This window comes from Euprymna scolopes, chromosome 14, assembly GCF_053919585.1.
Source record: "Euprymna scolopes isolate OS-2025 chromosome 14, ASM5391958v1, whole genome shotgun sequence".
Classification (NCBI taxonomy): domain Eukaryota; kingdom Metazoa; phylum Mollusca; class Cephalopoda; order Sepiida; family Sepiolidae; genus Euprymna; species Euprymna scolopes.
In genome coordinates, this window is record NC_136495.1 from 118,663,028 (window position 1) to 118,681,425 (window position 18,398).

The 18,398-nt window shown below is 33.5% G+C and overlaps 2 protein-coding genes across 5 annotated transcripts in view; one reads left to right on the forward strand and one right to left on the reverse strand.

Moving 5' to 3' along the window:
* The window catches only part of LOC145293243 (tetraspanin-9-like), a 100,735-nt gene extending 91,169 nt beyond the window's left edge, over positions 1–9,566 (forward strand). Inside the window, exon 8 of the mRNA XM_080139813.1 lies at positions 8,151–9,566. Coding sequence (XP_079995939.1) covers positions 8,151–8,201 — 51 coding nt within the window. The 3' untranslated portion in view covers positions 8,202–9,566. The remainder of the gene's footprint in view (positions 1–8,150) is intronic.
* LOC145293248 (histone-lysine N-methyltransferase SETMAR-like) overlaps positions 1–18,398 on the reverse strand; it is a 160,292-nt gene that overhangs the window by 65,029 nt on the left and 76,865 nt on the right. The window contains exons 2-3 of one of the 4 annotated variants that reach the window (XM_080139823.1): positions 2,078–2,390; positions 565–1,961 (exon numbers count right to left, since the gene is read on the reverse strand). The exons of 2 other annotated variants lie outside the window; for them this stretch is intronic. In XM_080139823.1, coding sequence (XP_079995949.1) covers positions 1,859–1,961; positions 2,078–2,139 — 165 coding nt within the window. In that variant the 5' untranslated portion in view covers positions 2,140–2,390 and the 3' untranslated portion in view covers positions 565–1,858. Of the gene's footprint in view, positions 1–564; positions 1,962–2,077; positions 2,391–18,398 lie in introns of those variants that run through there. One more of the 4 variants, XM_080139821.1, reaches the window with a different exon arrangement.

Below are 18,398 nucleotides of genomic sequence, written 5' to 3' on the forward strand. Positions count from 1 at the left end.
GTTTTTGATATTGGTAAATAGGCTCAAGTTTTTCCAATTCCGATACCCCAAAAAACTCCGATTTTTCCGATTCTGATCAATCAACCCAATACTAATATATATATATATATATATATATATATATATATGAATAAAGTAATATACAAACGATGGTTGACGTTATGCAAATGAAAAGGGAAACCTAAAATAAATAAATGGTAATCAACGTTTCGTCCCTATTTCTAGGGATATCATTAGGATTTGGTTAAAAAATGCAGAGGAAACAGGCTACAGACCACATGCAAGTGAAGAAGGAAAGAACTATAGGTTCGGTCCTACTCTGGAAAAGAATTTATAAATGTGCATGTAGGCAGGTTGGATTATTTCAATGTGGTCTGTAACCTGTTTCCTCAGCATTTTTTTAACCAAATCTTGATGATATCCCCTGAAATAGGGGCGAAACGTAGATTACGACTTATTTATTTTAGGTTTTCCTTTTCATTTGCATATATATATATATATATATATATACTAGCTGTTCAGCCCGGCTTTACTCAGGCCCTATGTACTGTTCATAACTTTATATGCATATATATATATATATACATATATATTAAAAAGTTTGACTCATGTCCACGTAACCTACATCTAAAATTTCAAGTGTTTAAACCCAAAATTGGATAAGGCCTTTGGTAAAGTCTGCAAAGGTCAACTCTTTCAACTTTGACCTCTTGGTAGCCAAATTTTCACTGTCAAATTGTTTAAAAAGCTTGCTACATATTCGAATACCATTTATGTAAAATTTCAAATGTTTACACCCAAAACTGGCTGAATAGTTTGCTAGAAACCGCAAAAGTCAAATCTTTTGAACTTTGACCCCTTGGCAGCCAAATTCTTGGCCAAAAACCGATTAAAAACCTTGTTCTATGCCTGAATACACTTTATGTAAAATTTCAAATGTTTAAACCAAAAATTGTCTGAGTAATTTGGTAGGGACTGCAGAGGCTAAATTTTTTTTAACTTTGACCCCAATTTTGACCTCTTAACATTTATTGTTTTGGGCTCAAATCAAATTAAAAAGTTTGGTCCGTGTCCAATTAACCTATATTTAAAATTTCAAGTGTTTAGCCCCAAAATTGGTGGATGAGTTTGGTAGAGTTTTCAAAGGTCAAATTGTTGAACTTTGACCCCTTGACAGCCAAATCTTTGGCCGAAAACCAATTAAAAAGGTTTCCCCAATTCTCAATACCCCTTATATCAAATTTCGAGTCTGTAGACTGAAAATTGACAGAGTAATTTGGTAGGGAAATGTACACACACAGACAGACACACAGATAATTTTACTTTTACAGATAGATGGATAGATAGATAGATAGATAGATATGGTCAAAATTATGGAGCACCAATGAAAAATCGAAATTATGATTCAAACTTATGTATTTAATATTAAGAATAGTGGAATAAACATTAATAAATCTATTTTAACAACAATCAATATTTGGCATGTTCTCCTTTTGCCTTTATAAGAGGTTTTATTCATTGTTGCATATTATTGACTAAATTGTTGCGGGTGGTAGGATCTATTTTCTGACACTCTTCATGAAGTTTGGCCTCTAATTCTTTTTTGATGAACATTTGTGTATTCTCACAATGGGATGTAGGTCGGGGGATTTCATCACCGTAATTCCTTTTTTTTCAAACCAACCTATTGAAACTTTTGATGTATGGCATGGGGCATTGTCTTATAGGAAGTTTACATCGCTTGGCATGTTATTATTAAATAATGGTCCATCATGTTAGTATTAATTCTGAAGCCTCATTCTGCCCTCAATTGTGTACAACAGTCCAGTGCCTGAAGAAGTCATACAGCCCCAAACCATTATGCTTCCTCTTCCAAATTTGACAGTTGGAACCACACAATCAGGATGAAATGCTTTTCCTTCCTTACAGAGAATATAAACCGTTCCAGGGATGCCAAAAGTCTGATAAAAAAAATTAGAATTTGTTACAATTTTTTAATAAATGTTATGGATGTGTATTTATATAAAAATTTCAATTGTTCCTTTCAAAGTTTAGGAAATAGAAACTGTTAATTTACCTCAAAGTTACTTTCGTCAGACCAAACAATTTTGGCTCAATCATTAGGTGTCCAATTTTCATGTCTTTTTGTTTTTTACAAATTCCAGTTGTTTTTTTTTTGTTGTTGTTGTTGGTCTGAGACAAGTGTCTTCTTCCTTGCTTTGCATTCTTTTAATTCTACTTCTAATAACCTTCTTCTCTCTGTTCAAGCAGATATGCTTTTTGTTTGCATCATCCCCGAGTTTCTGCCCTTTTAATCTCTGAAAGCTGTTTCTTTGGAGGTATTTTTAATTAAATATACTATTATAGCGCTGGCAGGAATCAAATATTACCTGAAAAATAAGAAACAACTTGTAGTATGAAAATGAATCATTTTGAATATTGGAATAAAATTAGTATGAAACTCAGCTAAAACTCTTGAAAGAGGCTTTAAATCAAATGAATGTTACAATCTACTGTTAAATATTTTACATTTGCTCTCAACTGTTCACTGAACAATTCTTAACTTTTAAATGCATGAGTTTAAACAAATATCTAAGTGTTTTATAGGTGCTACATAATTTTGACTATGGCTGTATATTTCACATTTTCATTTTGGTAAGTAATAGTTACCTTGCACGGTGGTGTAGATGAATATTTAAGCTAGTATATACCCTACAAGGATTTGTTTAATAAAATCAAACTTTTAACATTACAAATAACCCAAATAATTTATAATTTTCTCTCTTGGGCCAGTCAAAAAATCTCTCTTGAACCAGTCAAAAAATACTAAATTGGTACTGACAATAGAGATGAAGACTCATCATCATAATCATAGTCATAATAATAATCATTTTTTGTGGGTATGTCACCATAAACTGACGCCGCACCAAATAAGTGAGGAGGGTCAAGAAGGATGGAAAGACTGAAAAGAGAAAGCATTAGCCAGATCTCCACTGGATGAGGGCAAAGAGGACTGGGACCTTGGGGAGACTTATTGTCAACCAAATTCTAGTGAAGACCAATGGTCGCTGTCAACAAGAAAGCAATGATAAGCGGCTGTTGCGATAATGCAAATTCATTTGCAAAGGAAGGTTATCGAAAGAGGTGAAGAGCACTGGAAATCTAGGGAAACTTGTTGTCACTCACATTCCAGAGAACACTACAAGTTGTTCTCAAAAAGAAATCTTTGATGATGGCCTTTGTGACTACTCCTAGTGAGTAAATACTACTACTACTTATTATTATAATTATTATTATAATTATTATTATTATTAGTAGTAGTAGTAGTAGTAGTAGTAGTAGTATTGGGTTTAACAGCTTGTGCCAAGAAAAGAAAAAGCTTGATCACTGTTTCATGTTACCAAATTTAGTTTTGAGCGACTAATTCTGAAACTAGCAGTGACTGAAAACTGTACTTGGTGTTACTATACTGGTTGTGTATCCCCATCTGAACCAAGGCGATTGTAATCCCCTCTTGGTATATTACAAATGGAAGTTGGACTTTGCATTAAGTCGCAGAGGATAGAATTTTTTTTTTCATTTATTATTATTATTGAGAAATAAAATAAAATAAAATAAATAAAAGCACAGATAAAGCACCCTTTAGCCTTGCTGGGTAATCACTTAGAGGTTGTGTCTCAAAAAAAAAAAATTGAATAAAAACTGGTCTTCATAATCTCATTAGTTGGTATCAGGAAAGAACTTCAACCTATGAAAATTTTGATCAAATGTCATCCAAATAAAATTAGTTGAACAGAATATAATACATAGATTTATACAAACATTGCTGAGACTGAAATTTGTACATGCACTCGATAAACAGAGAGAAAAACAGTGTGTAAAGAACAAGCAAATATAAGAATGAACAAAATGAATAAAGTGAAAATGCAAAATGAAATTAGTGAAAAAGACTAGGACAGGCTATTGAGAATACATGTACTAGTCACTATTTGCTTAATGTTATTCGAAAGGACTAAACACACATACACAACTACAGTTAGCATAAAGGAAAGAACTCAGTGAAAAAAAATCAGAATTATTTCCCTTTAGTTAACGGTTGGATTTGATAACATTAAATGATACAAACGACCATTTGAGCCCCAAATAATAAATTTATTTTTACATTTTTAGATATTATATACCGATGAAAATAAAATACCAGCTTTTGAGTGTTTATTATGTATTTTTAACGTTTTAGCTGGACATGCAGACATTTGCTCTCCATATATAGTGTAGATGTGTCAAACCAAGGTTGCCCTGACAGCTATGTGGGTCAATTTGTGTTGCTATGAGTGAGAACTACGCATAGCTAATTAAAATCATGGTGCTGGTACATTGTACGAACCGGAAGTTGGTAACTATGCATATTACAAACCGGATTTCTCATAAATATCTGCTTGGGCTCAGCCGACACCTAATGCTGCCACCGGAATATATCAAGCATTGTTAAAAAAGCTTGGAAATCTGTTCAAATTGTTTTTTTAATAGTATTTTCAAAGTAAATTCAAATTTTTACAATATTTTTGCTTATTAAATTATTAGGTGAAAGTACAGAACAGTTACAAAACACCCTCTCCTCCCCATGTTAAGAATGGCTTTCTAAATAATAATGTTATTTCAGCGTGGTAACATAGCTGCACAAGTACTCGCCATTGTTGGTCCAGCCATACCAGACATTTATAAGAAATCCAATTCGTAATATGCAACAGGTAACAGTAGTGACATCCAGTCCATACAATGCATCAGAACCGAAGTTGTTTAATAAAAATTTGGCATAATGTCTTTCAGTGGACAATGCAAATTTATTATATATCTTAAATGATAAAAATTGCAATTTTGAATATTAAATGCTAGTGATGGGACAATTCCAATATTTTTCCTGATTCCGATATAATTACCGATTTCTTACTAAATTCATGGTTCTGATTCTTTATAAATTTCTAAATATCTAACTACAGAGTTGTTATTTTCCCCCGTTTATCGTAAAAACACAAGTTAAATGTGCATATATTTTCTCAAACATAAAAACGCACACGTGGAGCGAAGATCTTTAGGTTTTAGTTTTACTGATGGTTTTTTTTTTTTTTTTTTTTTTACACAGGCATCACCACATTATCAAGGCCAAGAGGCCACTCAAGGATAAGGGTTAAAGAGTGTACAGTAGAAATTGGACAATATAGTAATCATTAGTAATGAAAATTCGGTAAATTTGATAACTTATATGGAACGGCTCATCAAGAACTTATTTACGTTAGACTTGAACACAACCATATTGTAGTCAGCCGAAAAGCAGGAAAACGGAAGACAATTCCACAGGCGTGCAGTTCTAAGAAAGAAGCTTTAACCAATAAATATTTGTTATTTCATTATTACTACAAGCAGTGAAAGATTTTGTATGAAACAAACTCAAATAAAAACGATAATTAAAGGAATAGTTTTTGGCATCGGAAAATAGGGACAAAAATTTTCTGATTCTGATACCAATTGTAATATCACCAAAAATGTTCCGATTTTTGCAATTAATCATCTTGACACTATTAAATACAGTATCTTTTATACAAGCTGCAAGTATGTTTGCAAAGCACCACATTTGACATGACTGCTGTATATAATACCCAATCACTTTATATCAATGAGATTTGTGACGCTGTAATGACTCTTGATAAACCTAGGGATAGTAGCAAAACGTTTGAGAACCTGTACTTGTAATATGATCCCTATTTACTTTGCCTCCCCACGGGACAGAGTTAGACACCAGAGTTTTTATTCTTTTGTTTTTTTTTACGTGGAGAAAGGAACAAAAATTAAAAAAGTGTCTCAGTCGTGAAGGATTTCTCCTCCACTAATTTAGAACAAAAAAATGAAGTATAGCATCAGAACAGGTACTGCTGGAGCCCAGGTTACGTAAGACTAAAAGGGAAACATTTGTCCCTCCATTAGAGAATTCTTAAATTTCTGGATGCATCCTTCTCTTTCATAATGGTTTACAATTGAAGACTCAAAAAACACAAAAGGAATTTTCACCACCCGCTTAATGATGCTAACGTTTTTTCTCAGACACTTTAATGTACCGTGGGAGGCTTCAAGAACTCCCCCACCTCCCAGTCAGAGCCAGTACTTAAGATGCCTTTGCTGTTTAGTCACAAATTTCGATGACGTTTTCACATTTTCTAACTATTCAGTTGTTTTGGTTTTGTATCCATTAAATAACTGGTTTCTCTACATAACTAAACAAACTGAAAAACAACTTTGGATTATTAATTTATTTATTGTGAACTATTATCCTCATCTTTATTAGTTGTTTTTTCACAACGTTTCAGCCAACTATTCCTCTGGTCTTCGTCGGGTAGTAACCCGACGAAGGCCAGAGGAACATAACCACCCGACGAAGGCCAGAGGAATAGTTGTGAAAAAACAACTAATAAAGATGAGAATAATAGTCCACAATAAATAAATTAATAAATAATACTCATCTCAATAATGAATTCCAATTAAAAAAATATATATAAACTTTGGATTAGTTTTCAAATCTCACAATATGTTATTCGCATCACATCTACGCATTCTTCCCCAAATCAGAAAACTTGACCGAACACACCTTTCGTCACAATTCGCCACTGTAAAATCTGTAAAAACGTTGAATATCCAGTGTAGCAGCAAGTCGTGGGAACATGTTTACCAGAAACAACAGTTGGAAATAAGTCATACACCATACATTATGACTATGAAATTCCTACAGCTACGTACCTAGAAAACGGAGATGTTAAGCATTTTTGAGACAAGAGAGAGAAAGTAGTAACCCTAGTTTAAGTAATAGCGATGCTGGCTAATGATGCTGGCTTTAATAGATCTGAGAGGGAGAAGATAACAAAATACCAAAGCTTTATGTGCGATTAGAAAACAAACTGGAATCTTAAGATCTCCATTATTCCAGTAATTATATTATAGGAGTAACCAGACTCATGAAAAAAAGAAAAATTTCAAAAATTACCTATCGAATATACCCGGTGAACCAAGTGAAAGAGAAACAGAAACGATTGCACTTAAAGGAGTGGTTAGAATCTTAAAAAGATCTCTTGGTTGGAGTAAAAAAAAGAAATAAAAAAAATTAAAACAAGTATCAGCACTACCTACTACGTCACACTCGTAGGGACAAGTATCAGCACTACCTACTACGTCACACTCGTAGGGACAATTTCTTTACAATGCTTAAGATAAAAAAAATGTATGTTTTCTTCTTTTTTTTAAAATTCCATTTTCACCCCAAACAAGGCACAGTGCCGCTTTGATGTATGGGACTACTATCGAGGCCATAAGTTGCAGGGATATTATGTAGGGAGATAAGCAGCAAGATGTCTGTTCACATTACACTTGAACTTCTGCATGTCAGTACAGTTGGGAAAGCAGAATCCCGGAAGGAAGTTCCAAAGTTTAGCAGTTCTTGGGAAGAAACTATTAAATTAGAAGGCTTTCTTACATCTAGGGATCTCTAAAGTGTAGGGGTGGGATTTTGCTGCTTGTCGGGTTTGTTGGGGGTATTTACGTCAAGGGGGTACAAGTGCTTGTAGTTCATCATAGCATTCACCATTAAAATACTTGTAGAACAGGCAGAGGGATGCAACATTTCATCGATGGGACAGAGGTTGAAACCTAGATGACATTTCAGGACCTATCAAGCTGGCGATTCTCTTTTGAACCCTGTCCAGGAGTGAGAGAATAGTAGCAGATGCACCAGCCCAAATGTGATAATAATACTCCATATATGGGCGAATGGTGGTACAGGATACTTTCGGGCGTAAGTAGCTTTTTAGCATGCTAGAGAGGATATGCCTTCCTCGCGGCGGCCCTGGCAATGCTCTCAATGTATTTGTTTAAACTCATGTTCTCTGTGAACGTTAATCCGAGGAGTTTAAAAGAAGTACTTCCAGGTAGTGTATCTTTAGCCATTACTATTGATGGTTGAGAAGGTTTCTTGTAATTATTGAAGGAAACAAGCTTAGTCTTAGCAGCATTGAATGCAACCATCCAAATTTCTTTAAAATATATATATATATATATATATATATATATAGATACATATATTAAATTTTTTCTTCTTTTTTTACCTGCAGATTGCCTTGTTGCTGATGGCCAGCATATTCCTGTGCTGTATGAGGCGGTAACTAACCTGAAAACTGAAACAATGCTTTTATTTATAAACTCTATAAAAAGCTATCATTTTAATTGTTACACTCACATATTTACAGAAGAGATGTATTTTATTATGAAAGACAAAGAAAAAAGAAAATATCCTATTTTTAGTGGGAAGCATCATGACTTAAGTTTAATTTTTTTGTGTATTATAAAGTGTCATTTTTTTTTTTTTAAGATGTATATGTAATTCTAGGTAAAAAGTAATACTTTTCAGGAATCCACTTTATTAACATTTTCCTTTACTATGTTAGAATATACATTATTTTATTTCACGGCTCATGTACTAAACATATGTTGTAAGTATTAGGGATCTCATAGTTGACTGATTCACTGAAACTAAAAATACTTACAAACACAAATACTTAATAAACGCAAATAGTTCACAAGTATATAAATGCACATTTATTATGAATTGACAAGCGTAAAAAAATAAAATAACAGCACAATATAGAACAACAATTATTCGGTACTCACTTTAGAAGTGGTTAGAGTTCTACTCAGTCTCTCAAGTGAGCATAGTACCCACGAGAGGTAAAACATATCTTCCCTTGTCAAGGCCGGGACATCTGTGCATGTGTGTGTCACAAGGGAAGTAACTCTCCGGTGTATATCTTAACCGGTATTCTTTGCCCATATTCCCTTACACATATATTCCAAACATATTCATTATTAAAACGAAAAGCTAAGACCAAGCATGGTTAGCACATTCATTTATGATTGACGTCTGTGAAAGATAGCAACATGCATGATACAAAGCATTAAAAGATTAATTAGGATAGAGGTGTTGTTTAGCATGAAATCTCAGATACTCTTCATGCTGTGGGAGTTTCGTGGGAAAGGGTCAACAGTGATGAATTCTTGATACTCTTTGATCACTTTTTGGCACAATCAAGGAAAAACTGACAGTGCTCAGGAGCGCTGCACTTCCAGAATCGGTTATCTACAACTAGTTATCTTTCAAATAATTCTAGAAAACTGTTTATTTTTCAAGAGAATTTTAATTATGTTAAAAAATTGTAAATTTGATTTTTTCAAAATTATTGTCAGACATTTTTGTACTTTTCTTTTGTTCCATTAATGTTAGTTTATTATTATCTCTCAAATAAAATAAAATTTTAACTAATTAAAAAAAATTTGAAATCATAATAAATTTTTAAAATGTTTAATCTGTTAAAACAAAAATTAATAATGCTTCACATTAATTCAACAATACAAAAAATGAAAACAAAAAAAAAACTTATAGACACAAAATACCACATTTATCAAGTCTTTTTATGAAATCAAGAATTAATTTTTTGTAAGCAGGTTTTTAATAAAATTCAGTCATATTCTGACCAGTTTTCTCTCAAATTTGTATTTTTTTAAATGTTGAATGTTACATGTTTTCATTTTCTTAAATTTTGTTAAATTAAAACCAAGATAACATGTGATGTTTTCATTCAACTGTTAAAGAGCTTTATGTGGTAAGAAGACAAAAACTTCTCTTCAATAAATATTAAGTTGTGAAGAAAGTTCTCGTAGAATTTTCAATTTTGACTTCAAATGATGCATTTTCAAATACTTTTACTTCATATATCATCTGAAAGAGTGTTTTGTGCTCAATCTAGTTGTTTAAATTACAATAGTTTTAAAACAATTATGTCTTCTTTTCAGAATGTTGAATACAAGATGGAAAAAGCAAATTCGCACAATTTTTTTATTTCAATTCAAACTAGGTTGAAAAGCTGCTGAAACACCTCACGATATCAATGAAGCGTTTGGTCCAGGAACCACTACTGAACGCACAGCACAATGGTGGTTAAAGAAATTTTGTGGTGGTGACGAGAGTCTTGACGATGATTAGCATTGTTGTTGGCCATCAGATGTTGATAACGATCAATTAAGAGCCTTAGTATAAACCAATCCACCTACACCTGTTGGAAAACTTGCTTCTGAATTAGACATAATGTGTACGCCGATTTCCAAACACTTGAGAGAGATTGGAAACACAAAAAAACTTGATGAATGGGTGCCTCACAAAAGAAACGCCATTATAAAGTGTCATCTTCCCTTCTTTTACGCAACATAAACGACCCGTTTCTTGACCAAGTTCTGACTTGCGATGAAAAGCCGGTTCTTTATGACAACCAGTGACACTCAGTTCAGTGGTTAGATGCTGACGAGACTCCACGACACTTCCCAAAGCCAGAGTTGATCCAAAAGAAGGTCATGCTGACTGTTTGGTAGTCTGCGACTGGTTTCATCCATTAGTTTTTTGAATGCAGGCGAAACAATTACAGCAGAGAAGTACTGTCAACAAATGGATGAAATGCATCAGAAACTTCGACAACAACACCCAGCATTAGTCAATAGAAAATACTTCTCCACAACAATGCTTGACTACCACTTTTTCAAGCATCTCAACAACTTTCTGCATAAATGCTTGGAAAACCTAGGCGATATCAAAAGCCCCTTTCAGCGACTTCATCACCACCAGAACACAAGATTTTTACGTTACTGGCATAAATGCACTTATTTTACGTCGGCAAAAGTGTGTTCATTCTGATGGTGCTTATTTTGATCAATAAATTTTTGTTTGAGTTGAGATATGCTCATCTGAATGTAAAAATTAACAACCACAAGAACTTTCTTGTCAACCTGATAAATAAAATGCAACCCTGAAAATGCCTTTAGCAAGTAATTCAGTATAATCTGCTAATCAACATACATAGTGGACAAACCAGAACAACTGTTCCCTGGGTGGAAGTTCTCTTTCCAATCATATGGCAAAGCTCTCTGGAGAATGCACAATTTCTTTTTTATTGTTTTTTTTTTTTTAAGAACTGTTTTGTTTTTTTAATATTCTAATCAATCAGAATGGACTGTAATTTATTTTTATGTTTATTCAAAGTTTTTATTAACATTAATTGCCCCCAAATTTCTCTTAATTCTACAAAAAGAAAAGTTTAACATCATATTGTTTTATTTACCAGACCAGCAAAGCAATAAAAATTAAAATGACCATTTTTAAAGAAGCAATTGAATAAATCTATACAATCACCGGTGGTAAAATTAACACAAACCAATTTTACAAATATTGATAGACATAAGTCGATCAGTAATTTAGTATTGGTCTAATAAAAATAACAATTAAAAAAAAAAAAAACAGAGTTAAAAGCACAATTTTTTTAAAATGAAAATCGCTCCAGACAAGGCATGAAGCCACTTGATGTAAGGAGTTAAAAAATATTAGTTCAAGGTTAAAAAAAAAATAACACCCAATGATAGGTGTTAGATGGATAGATTCCGATTCAGAAAACAGTAATTCTCCCCCATTTGTCAGAAACATTATTCATGGAACCAAGATTATCAAGAAAAGGGATATATATTTTCTCCTCTGACAATAAATGTGGAATTACTATTTTTAAAAAACGTTTCTTTCATTATTGTTAATCCGTAAAAATCCAAACTGTCTAGCTTAAGAGAACATAATTAGTAAAAAATTTATGATCAAGGATAATGACTTGATTTGTCTTCCATTCTTTTTCAAAGATAATGTGATTCGACCAATTATAGTTTCAGTCGAATCTCTAGAAATTTTACTTTTCTAAAATGAAGACTGAAGTTGAATTTTTTTCACCCTCAAAACAAGCTGATTTTAAGGTCTTTTTTTTTTTTTTGTCACCATGGATGTAGGGTTAGTGCTGAGGTTAATAAAAGGCAGGTTTCTTTTGCTGTAGAAAAAAAAAATGAACATGCTTTTCATTAACAAAAACTAACTACTGCATGATCTTAAAACAAAATACATCTAAAATATTAAAATGGAGGAAAATGATGGCTGCATATACCTGTTTACCATTTAGTTTGATTCATGTTACCCTCTTCAATTCATACTTTGTTAGCCCATTTCTGGATTTTATGTAGCTAACTTCTTCAAAGCATGAACTTAACTAATGTAACAGAATATATATATATATATATATATATATATATAGCGTGTCCAGGGGTGATGAAAAAAATCCAATAAAGTGCTCGATCGTAGATGTGAGAGCTGAAGATACAATATTTATTATGACACTATATATACATATTTCAAGGTCGTACCATTGGTTTCGATACACCGAAAACAGTAATAATATACTGTGGAAAATCGGTATAATCTCTTCGGCGACAAAGAAAAATCTGAAACTAATGCAAAATGAACGAACATAGAAGAAACGCTAGACGAGCGTTTAAGACTCAGAATTTCATATTTAAAAAAATATCGTTTTAAAACTGACGTTAATAGATTATTATAGAAGAAAGAAAGGAAGAATGTGTGTGTGTGTGTGTGTGTGTGTGTATGTGTGTGCGTGCGTGCATAGCGGGGAAGGGGGTGCGATGGAAAACTCTCTAAAAAATATAAAGGTCCTGTTAAAGCCATATTAATAAATAAAAGTAGGACAATTAACGGTAATAAATAATGAGAAAGGCATGAATATATTAATATGATTTATAAACATATTAATATGATTTATAACACACACACACACACACACACACATTCTTCCTTTCTTTCTTCTATAATAATCTATTAACGTCAGTTTTAAAACGATATTTTTTTAAATATGAAATTCTGAGTCTTAAACGCTCGTCTAGCGTTTCTTCTATGTTCGTTCATTTTGCATTAGTTTCAGATTTTTCTTTGTCGCCGAAGAGATTATACCGATTTTCCACAGTATATTATTACTGTTTTCGGTGTATCGAAACCAATGGTACGACCTTGAAATATGTATATATAGTGTCATAATAAATATTGTATATATATATATATATATATAAAAAGAGAGAGAGAGAGAGTGTGTGTGTAACGATAAAATTGCCGCCCCAGAAAAGACGATATGATTCCATTTCCATTTGATAAAAACCGGTTTTCTTTTTTTTTTGTTGTTGCAGACAATCTACTAATTAGCCAGTTGTGTACAAATCCCAAGAGCAATAGAAGCGTTCTATCATGTCTAAATGTGACACAATGTTCAGTGAGCGAGCTGTACAATTCATGCTCTCTACCAATCCAAGTTATGACAACAGGACCATTGCCAGCACCCTCAAAATGCAAATTCGGACGGTTCAATGCTTGAGGGCACAGCTCAATGAAGTTTCTAGCTATGGTTATAGTCTTTGGTGTGGTTTCAAGTGAGGGCCAAATCATGCCACCTCACATCTTCGAAGTCAGTTTGAAAGTCAACATCAAAGTGTACCTGGATGTGCTGAAGAGTGTGGTGATCCCCTGGTGCAATCAGGTGTCCACTGGCAGATCCTGGGTGTGGCAGTAGGACTTGGCACCAGCCTATAAGTCCAAAGAGACCCACGCTTAACTTCAGAAAAAGTGCTACCACTTTGTACCCTTTCCTTACTCCTCCCCTAACCTGAACTTGCTGGACTACATCGTTTGATCATACGTTGAAAACATCACTAACATAACCTTCCACAACACCAAAGTCAGCCTGATTGCTGGCATCTGCCAAGTATTCACCGAGCTCTCGTTGGTGCTTGTGGAAAAGGCATGCTCTCAGTTCTGGACCTGTATCAAGGCAGTGATTGATTCCGAAGGCGGTTACATTGAATAGGTGTCAGCTCTATTACATAATCAAGTTACCTGAATTCATTTTTTTCAATAAAAGTTTCAAAATAAAGCTGTATTGTTGTTTTCTTTAGGGTGATAAATTTATTGTTTCACCCCATAAAATAAAATAAAAATTATTGATTCTTTTCGTCAGAAAGTAAATTGTCAAAATATATATTTTGATCAGTTCAAACCACTTTAATCTTTTAATCTTTAGTGTAAAAGGGCTTTATAGTAACAGCATTCCCAATCCAGTGTCCACCTTCTTGGGAAGCTGGATTTTCCCACATTAAAAATCGGCCTTGTGTCTAATTGCCCTCATAGAGACCCAAGTAAATGTTTCTACTTTTAAATGTGAGAAATTTATTTCAGATTTAAAAAAAATGCTCTACAAAAATAAATTCAATAATCCTTTTAAATAAAACCCCCATATGATAATTAAGTAAAATTCCTGTAGCAGTATAGGCCGTAGTAAAATATTGGGATTTTATATAAAAGTTTTTATTGAATTTATTTTTGAGCTAACTTAAAAAAATGGAAACAAGTTTTCTATATGTTAAAACAGAAAAAAAGAAACGTTATATTTATTTGCCTCCCCACAAAGTCGGTTTTTAATGTAGTGAAACCTAATTGCCCAAAAGAAGTCACTTTGGATTAAGACAAATATTAAACTTGCTTCAGTCTAGAATTTTTTCTTCACTGACCGAGAACAGAAAAGTACAGTATCAGAAGAGATATTAAAAATTATTGCAAAATAGGCAAATATTTAAATTTTAAAGTTATTTTTTTTCTAAATATTCAGAGCAGATGAGTATTTTTTTTCTTTTTTTTTTTTTTTTTCAATTTTAAATGGTTATCCTTCATTGTTGAATTTGAGTCATGTGAGACTCATCCATGATTGTGATTGGTGGCCGTAATAACCCAAAAATACTATTTTAAAAGTTATTGAAACAAGTTCATTTGAGTTATTTCATTAAAAAAACAAAATTACTATTCAGTGGCTAGGGGACATTTTTCAGATTTATAACGGTTACAAAGTGCTAGCAACACACTGACGTGATAATCTGTAGCCATATTAGGTGAAAAAATTCAATTTTACGACAATGTTAATTAATGAACTAAAACTATCGTCTTATGTGCATATGGCTTTATTAAAAAAAAAAAAAAAACAAAAAAAACAATGCAGGCATTTGTACTGTAGTTTCTTTGATTTGGGCCAAAACCTTGGATATTTTGCATGTTTCACGTGTCCAGGAATTACCTAGCAACACTGCAAAATGTACCAGTCTAATCCTTACCTCCCCCGGACTATTGTTCACAATCCACGTGAGTTAGAAATTAAATGCAATCTCTAACTGTGGAATCAAAAATGTAACATTGTCTAGTCTCGGATCCTTTAAAAGTATTCAGGCATTCGTTGGATGCTGGAACCATACATATATTGTCAAATTTAGCTCAGGGTGCACAAAAACGTGCAGACCCTAAGTCCCTGTGGCAACACAATTTCCACATCAGCGGGTTTTCGGACGCACTAAAACAGTAATTTTGCTCTCCAGGACATTTCCAAGGTCCGTCTTCTGGTCGCACCAATGGTTTCTTCTCTCACTAAAGGTCACCATTTGACTGAAAACTCTTGTCACTGGAAAGGTTTTGTTTGAAGATGTTTGTGAAAAAAACACTGAATCACTTCCAAAACATAAAAAAGGCAAAAAAGAATGACTAGCAAGTCACTGATAATTGTTTTCTTATAAATATAATTATTCGGTTAAATATTCCAATAGTATATATATGTCAGTATACAAAAGAAAGTTAGAATGGGTAACTTATAATTCTTTCTGATTTAAGAAATACGTTTTGGATAACTGGCGTCTTCATTTTCAATTTAATACTTGTTTTTCTAAGTTTGTGTGGGTGAAGTTAAATTGGGGAATTCTGAGAAATCCAGACAAATTACGATCGACTTTAGAATGGATTTGCCGGGAACTGTGTAAGATGCCCAATTGTCAAAAAAATGCTTGATTTTTATTGAGCCTACATCCGTCCCCACTCTCTCGTTACAACTGGTATATCTAAATTTAATAACTTTTCTTTCTTTCTTTCTTTCTTTTACTCCTCTTCAAAACAGAATGGTATACCAATTTCCTTTTTCTCAACAATCATACGCCATTTCTTGCCCTCTTTCTTCTTCTCTGTAACAAATTAACTTTTCCCAAAATTGATAATTCATTCATTGCAAGGATTTATTCTGTCAGTAACTTGTCATAGACACCTTTAGTTGATCTTCATGACACCCAGCCATCGCTTGAAATTTCAAATTTGATTGTTTCACTGACTAGCAATGGTAATTCATGAGAACCCACAAGCAAGGTTGGTCCATAATATCATCACACCAACAAAAAATCCAGTCAAAATTAAAGATTTCGACGGCACTGCTTTTACTTCAGGTAAAAGCTTTTCTTAATAAAAAAAAAAAAACAATTTTTGTTCAAAATTAAAATTGCCTTTTTGTCAGGTTTTATGAAAAAACTAAAGTAGAGTTGTCTCACGTACATTTTGAAAACCAGTTGGAAATTTGAGTTACACCCTCTGTTCACAAACCAAAAATATGATAAAATGGCCATGATACACACATACATATGCACACACACGCACACAGAGATAAACCTCCAGAGATTTTTAAATTGAAACATTATCACAACTAATAACTGTTACCACTCATGCAAAAATATAATTTTCAACCGACTATATTTTTATTACCAGTATTTTGGTATATTTTTTTTTAATTTTGAGCAATTATCAAGACACCACATGACCACTTAGTGTCAGACATGTTTTTCTTCATTCTAACTTGACACTAGTTTTGTATTACATTTAAATAAATAAATTAATTAATACATTAAAACACACACACGCACACACACACAAAAGAAAAACTTGTCCAGGGATTTAGAAATGTAATTTATCTAGCCTTTGGTAACATTTATTTGTTGTAATTTGTTTTCACCTTTATTTTGTTATTATTATTGTTGGCTCTTGTTATCCCCCCTCCCGCCCCCATTGAAGCAGGTTACATTCTCAAATTGTCTCAATTAGCACGGTTGTTCCAATTAAAATTAGCAACGTTTACCCTTCAATACGAAGGGAAATTTTTCTTTTAAATTGTTTAGAGAAACTTGATAAGACCGTTAGTAAAAAGAAAATTGCTAGAATTGTTTGTTTTTTTTGTACAAGCGAGTCACCTCTTATGAATGCCCAAAAGTCACTCGCGGATAAGGGTTGATGAGTGAATTTGGATAGAATTTGACTATTTAAGGGGATGGCTCAAGAAGAATTTTTTTTTTTACTTCAAGTCACCACTTATCAAGGCTTGAAAGCACTCAAGGATAAGGGTTACTGAATGATGGATTTGAAAACTATGTTGTATTCAACAGGGAAGCAGGCCAGCGGAACAGTGTTCCATATGCAGGTAGTTCTGGGAAAGAAGCTTTGTTTATGGAATCTGCATTTAGATTTAGGCAGATAGAGAGTGGGAGAAATTGTATATAGTAGTTGTAGCTAGTTGAGTGCTTTTTGTGAAAGTTTGGCAATGGAGGGGGGGGCATATATAGTTTACATAATACTTGAAGACGACCATGTTGTAGTCAAATAGAAAGTAAGCCAGCCGAAAAGTTCCACAGGCGGGCAGTTCAGGGAAGAAGTTTTGTTCATGAAATTTGCATCTAGATTTAGGCACAGATAGAGAGTGGGAGAAATTGTTGATAGTGGTTGTAGCTAGTTGAGTGTTCTTTTGTGAAAGTTCAACATGGAGAATCATAGATTTAAGCTCAGATGAGCACTTGCCATGAAAATAACGATATAGCAGAAGGCACTCAATATCCCTTCTGCGGAAAAGAAGTTGCAAGGAGGAGAAAAGAACATCACCTACTAGGTTTCAAAACCAGTTTTGAACTCTGTCAAGGCAAGATAGGGCGCTCCGAGCAGCTGTTCTCCACATGTGGCAACAATATTCCATTTTAAGCCGTATTTGGTTCTTACTCAGGTAGACGATTGTGTTGGGAGTAAGGTACTTTCTAGAGCATTAGAATGATGCAACCATTTTTCCAGCAGCCTTGGCAATTGATTTGATGCAAGTCTTCCATTTCAGGTCAGTAATGAAGGTCAGTCCAAGAAGCTTGTTGAAGTAGGGTGATCCTTTGAGACAGGAGCCATTCATATCGATTGGAGGCAAGTGGGGATCAGAGCGTTGGTGGTGGAAAGATAGAAGCTTCGTTTCAGACGTGTTAAAATTAACCAACCATCTTTTGCCCTACTACTCACGGTTGGAGGAGAAAGACTCAGAGATCTTGGTCATTGCTGGCCTTTGAAGAGTTACCATAGATAGTAGTGTCATCTACGTATATGCCGGCGAATGAACTTCGACTGTAGTTTGAGAGATCATTGAAGATAAGGAATAAAGTTTGCCCCAGGATGGATCCTTGATGCACAATATTCTGCTTGTTCCTTCCTTAGTTAGTCCATATGCTTTGAAAAAGGCCAAATACAATTTTTGAAGGCTATACGGCTTCATAAAAGGCCAAATTTT